This window comes from Lindgomyces ingoldianus (genome assembly GCF_010093535.1).
Source record: "Lindgomyces ingoldianus strain ATCC 200398 unplaced genomic scaffold BDR25scaffold_67, whole genome shotgun sequence".
Lineage (NCBI taxonomy): Eukaryota > Fungi > Ascomycota > Dothideomycetes > Pleosporales > Lindgomycetaceae > Lindgomyces > Lindgomyces ingoldianus.
In genome coordinates this window covers 183,257-189,164 of record NW_022985228.1, presented here as the reverse complement: position 1 = coordinate 189,164, position 5,908 = coordinate 183,257, and the positions used below count along the sequence as shown (strand labels likewise).

General features: G+C 34.2%; 1 protein-coding gene across 1 annotated transcript; it reads right to left on the bottom strand.

The window, feature by feature from the left end:
• Positions 1-4,531: 4,531 nt before the first annotated feature.
• On the bottom strand, positions 4,532-5,621 carry BDR25DRAFT_363391 (uncharacterized protein; the record flags this gene model as incomplete). Its single annotated transcript, XM_033696730.1, has 9 exons — positions 4,532-4,582; positions 4,636-4,663; positions 4,776-4,816; positions 4,892-4,900; positions 4,963-5,097; positions 5,157-5,189; positions 5,242-5,324; positions 5,427-5,512; positions 5,551-5,621. 9 exons carry the CDS (start codon positions 5,619-5,621, stop codon positions 4,532-4,534), a joined length of 537 nt encoding a protein of 178 aa, XP_033539756.1.
• Positions 5,622-5,908: the final 287 nt, after the last annotated feature.

The following is a 5,908-nucleotide window of genomic DNA, read 5'->3' as shown; positions in this document are numbered from 1 at the left end:
CTAATAGTTTATAAAGTCTTTATAGGGTTCTAAACACTGTAAGCTATTTATTACTTTCTCTTATTCTTATCTTATTAAATTTATCTTATACATTAAACTTTATAAAGTACTAGGTTCCTTTTAATTAGTTTATAATATCTTATATAATTAGTAAAAAAAACTAATTTTAGATTATGTTATTATTTAAAGTCTTATAGTTTTAATAAACTTAAATTTTTTTTTCTTTTTTGCAAAAACTACAGCTAAAGCTACTAAGCTATAGCTTTCTTAGATATAGCCTTATGCTAGCATTCTATTAATGTATTCTTATAAGGCTTTTTTTTATGTCTTTATTAAAGGACAGAGCTTATAGGTTTTTAAGTTAGAATCTTTTATTAAGTTAATAGCATAATTCTAAGGCTAGTGTAGTAGTAGTTCTTTTAGGTCCTCTAGTGTCTTAAACATATTCTTATAATTTTTATATTTAGCAGGGATGTAGCTCTTTTCTTAGACTTAGATAATGCTAATTTATTTTACATCTTTATTAGCTTTAATTTTTTTATAAGGGACTTTTTTAAGTTTTTTTTTTATTATTTTTATTACCTAGGCTTTTAGCTTTTAGTAAGAGAACTTCTAAAGTTTTCTTTTTTTAAGTAGTAACTGCTACCTTATTTTGCTTATTTATAGACTAGGCATTAGTTATTATAGCATGCTAACTAGGTTATGTGTGCATAGTTGTTAGAAGTTTTTATAGTTATAGTCCTTTAGTTAATTACAGAATTATGTGTTTTAAGCTAATTATAGCCTAAAATTATATTATATTTGCCTTCTAGCTTAAGTATGTTTATAGACCTCTAGTCTTTTATGTTAGAGGTCTTAAAGTCTTTCTTATAAGTTTCTAGGTTAATCTATTCTCTACTATATTTAATTAATAATGTGTTAGTAAGAGTTACCATAAATAAGTTTTTTTTAATATAGAATAGTATACTTTGTTTATCTACTTAATCCTTATCTATAGCAGTAAAGGTGCATCTGCTGTCTACAAGAGCTAGTCTAGGCTACCCTTTATACATAAAGGTAGTTGTTAGGCTGTGTCCTGCCTCTTGTTCTACTATAATTACTGCTGCTATGTTATGTTTAACTTCTTTATTAAAAAAAGATATAAGTTAATATTCTATAAGTTATTATTAAACTTATTTTTTTTTTTATTAATTTAATGTTCTCTATTATAGTAGTTAGCTGCTTTACATTTATAATCTTTAACTAAGTAATGTAACATTAAGTAGTCTTCTTTTCTTACTGCTTTTTATTAAAAATAGTAAAACTTATAGTTATCTTATTTTTTACATGCTGCCTATTTCTTCTGCTTGTGTAGGGGCGCTATTTAGCAGGTGTAACAGTTTATAGTTTTGCAGGCTAAGGCTGTTCCTTACTATAGGCATCTATTATAGTTCTTTTTCTATGTAGGCTACTAGCCTATCTTATGCTTATTATTCTAATGCTTAAGGCAATACTGTTATGTGCATTAGTACTAGGGGTATAGACAATTATTAGGTCTATGTAATGTGTTAAGAGGACTCTCCTAGGTCTACTAAGAGTATTCCTGCGTTTGTACTATCTAAACAGGGTGTCCTTTTTATTAGTAATTATTAGTGCTATAGGTTTTATTTCTACAGAGTGCGCACTAACTATAGCTCTATTGCATTACTAAAGCCTTTCTGCTAATTATAAGGCTAGGAAGTAGTGTCTTAGGCTTCCTAAGTACTAGCTTTAGGACTTTAAACCTAGCAGGTCTGCCTAGTCCTTCTAGTTTCTAGTCTTAGATTTTTATAAAAAACTGCTATTATTTCTTTTTATTTATAATGTTATATTTAACTTTAGCTATATGTTATATAATGTTAAATGTAAGATAGTTGTTGCTAATATTTACTTAGTAAAGCATAACTATGCAATAACTTAAGTAGTTATGTTATAGACTACATTTCTAGCATTTACATTTTTAAAACTATTAAAAGAGCTTTTTTACTAAAGTGCTAGAGATTTAGTCTTATAGAAGAAACTATTCTTCTTTTTTATAAACATTTATAATGTATCTTTAGATTTAAGTCTTTTCTCTATATCCCTTAAGAATTATAAGGTCCTGTAACACTATATTAAGGCTACTAAAGTTTTAAATAACTACTTTTTAGTACACTTTAAAATAGTTGTTTAAAGAGTAGTTGCTTTTATATTACTAGCAAAGTCTGTTATTTAATCTTTTTAATATTTTCTTATCTATAAGGCTGTATTTAGCAGTAATAGCTTTTATTATTATAGTAGTATTTTTATTCTCCCTCTTCTAGAAGTCTAGGCAGTTTTAGTAGAAATGTCCTACTTTTCTATAGTTTAGGCAGGCCTTATTTTTTAGCCACTTTTATTATTTCTTTATTAGGGGCAGCTTATTATGTTCTAAAACTTAGCTCTTTTTAAAAGAGGGGCTTTATGTATGCTTTATGTAACTAAGGTCTATTAGTTTTTTATTATATTATAAAAGCTTTCTTTTTTTAAGAATAAACTTTAGTTTTTAGAGAGTTCCTTTTTATTTCTTTTCTCTCTTACTCTCTTTATAGCAGTTGTTATAGGTTATTACTTACGTAATAAAATTTTTAAAGGTAGTTAGCTTATTACTATGCATAAACTTATCCTTTACTATTTTACTTAGTCTATTATAGAACATGTAGCAGAGAGCTTTCTAGTCTATCTATCTGCAGATAGCTTGTTATTCTCTAAAGCGTGCTGCATAATTCTAAACTAAGTTATTTCTTTGTTTTATAGTGTCTAGCTTATTAGCTGCAATTTTCTTTTTATTTAAAGTTTTATAAATAGCTATTAAGGCTTCTTTAAAGTTTTTAATGCTGCTAAATATTTCTTTAGTTTTAAAAGTAAGTGCTTTACTATTTACTTTAAAGTTTATCTAGTTGTCTACATAAAGTTAAAACTAAATTATAAAGGGGCCTTTTAGGTGTAGTTCTATTTAGAATATTATTTCTGTGTTAGTCTAAAATACTCTTTTATTATATTGCATGTAGAGGTAACATTTTATAAAAAATAGTTAGAGGTTCTTTAATAATTCTTTAAAAAGCTTTAAAAGAGCTAGTCTTAAAGTCTTTTTAGCTATAATACTTGCTTTTTTTATTAAAATGTTCTAGATCTTTACTAGCTTTACTTATAATTTATATATCTAATAAGCTTAGTTAGTAGCTTTTTAAAGGCTTAGGGGTTTTTAAAGATTTTATAGTTCTACTATTTTTTATTAGAGGTTAGTAATTTTTTGCTTAAGTTTCTTAAGCTTACTAACTTTATTACTAATCTACTAGAGTTCTTTAATATTATCCTAGATTAAGTTAATCTGTTCTGCTAGAACAGCTTTACTTTAGGTAGGAACTTCTGTAGATCCTAATAGCGCAGCATAGGCTATATTAGAATCTAAGTTATGTTATAAGGTTACTATACTTTTTAAAGGGGTAGTGTTTAATGTTATAATTCTTGCTTTAAGAAGCACTTAGGTCTTAGAATGCTCCTAGTGTAGAAAGGAGGTTAGAGGGAAGAGGCTAATCTAGTAAGGTGTACAGTCCTACGTACAGGCTATTAGGCTAATAAAGAGGGATAGGGAGACTAGATTGTAGTTTGCCCTTAATGCAGCAGTAGAGAGGCTAGGTTAAACAGTCCTAGTAGACAGGGTTAGAGGTATATATAGTGCAAGATATATAAATAGTATTACAGCTCTTTAAAAAGCTAAATGCGACTTAGTCTATATAAAGAATAAACTAAATGTTAAACACACCTTCTAAAGGTTGCTTAATGTGCGTACTATATACATGTGCTAAAGTGCTAAGGGGAGCTGGCGGGAGTTTATAGGAGCCTGCTAAGAGGAGCTCCTATGGGCTCCCTTTAGCTCCCTGGACTCGCGGCCTGCTTTCCTACTGGACGACGCATTCTTCCATGACTTCAGGCAGCTGCGCTGCCTCTGTGTCCTCCGACTGGTCTTTAAGCGAGCCCTGTCCCAATCCAGCTAGATTGTGGAGCACTGTCGGTGGAGTTACGCTGGTCCAACTGTAGACCGTAACAAATAGGTGCGGATCTTAGTCTACTTAATTTCTCGCTCGCAACAAGCCTACCTAAAACAAAAATAAGGTTACGTCTTATAAGCACTCCTTTACGCAAGGGCTATATGCAAACCAGTTGTGCGAGCATTGCAGCATTAAAACTCATGTAAGCAAAAACACAAATCCCTAGATCATCGCGCTGACAGCGCCTTAGCTTTCTGGCCCCATGTATAGCGGTCCACTACATAACCTAGAGTTTATTAAGAGGATGCTAGCACATGTCTAGAAGTCTAAATACAATGCCTATGCAGCGAAGGATTAGATAGAGGGCATGCTTTACACTGCACTAGAGGAGATTACCTTTGGCATAAGGGACAAAATATCTACATTGTTAGAGGAAGCTGCGCTGCTAGGCCCGTTCATACCAAGAGTTAATCCTGTAGAGATTAATCATAGCCTGTTCTTTTTCATTCCAAGTTTAGTGGCGAAGGTGATACACTGTCAATCGCCTCCTTTGGCTGCAGTGCGAGGGGCCCTGCGTTCGGCCGGCTTTAGGGTTACTATAAGCCACTGCAAACCTAGATCTATTTGTACTGATGCTTCCTAGACCAACATATGGCACATTATGTTAGAATAGTGCCGCTAGAAGGCTCCCTTAAAGAAGCCTCTGAGAAAAGAAATTCCTAGATATGCTATCATATCTAAGGCCACTGCGTATCAAGCTGGAGACGCACGAACGAATAGAGAATGTTCTAGAGACGTAGTGTTAGCTAAAGCAGCAGATGCGCTGGCTATGGAAGTTAATGATCTAGGAGTGAATGCGGGACCTTAGGATGCTACTGCGTCCACACAGGCGCGCTAGGGGGGCGTACGACTATTATACTTAGGCGTTAGCTACAAAGTTGTGTTTAACAAGGCCCTTGGAAGAGATCACGACAGAGGAAAGTATGTTTGGTATTAACTCGCGCTGCGCGAGAATTAGGGGCTGATGTCTCGCGCTAAAATAACCAAATGAGCTACGTCCCAGGAGCCACTACTTGCTCCGCCCTTGCGGGCCTTGCTTAGGCTGCACTCTGATTTGGATGCTCAAACATTGGCATAACGCGGCTTGATCCTCTTGTCAAACTAGGAAGTCTTTGATCTGCACACGTCTAGATACTAGATTGTTAGTGGGAACATGTCCAATAAGTATTGCGCGCGGCAAACCTTGGAATGCCAAGAGTGTGCATTTAGTATTTATGAGTATGCGCGGAGAGATCCCTAATGATAAATAAAATAGATTAGTAGGGTCTTAGCAAAGGTAGCGCGCTCGCTAATGTAGGTCACTCGCTAGTGAATTGCTGCCCTGCTAAACAAACCCACATGAACGACCCCCGCTTTTCCTACCTGCCACAGCATCCTTAAACCCACGGTCTTCCCTATCAACCACAGCCCTTCTTTTATACTGTCTGAGAAACCATGACAAGACCTATCTGCTCATGACTACTCATAGAAATGAATATGCCAGCTCCAACGCAGATGACGATGCTCGGTCCGATCCGCCTTGGCACGGGCCATTCTTCGCCGCAGAAAGACAACAACACACTTGATAATAGATACTAGGCATGATATCCCCAAAAGCATTGGCTAACAAGGGTAAAATCTCTCTAAAGATAACAAAAGGATACTCGTTAGACAGATTCTAGCGGCCGTGCCTGCGTTTGTCAATACGGGCAGGTGAAGCGCTTGTAGGATTTCACTCACTACGCCTCACTCACTACGCCTCACTCACTACGCTTCACACGTACATATATTGGCTGACCCTCGGACCGGGTCAATTTCCGCAGAAAACCCCTCTCTGTTCT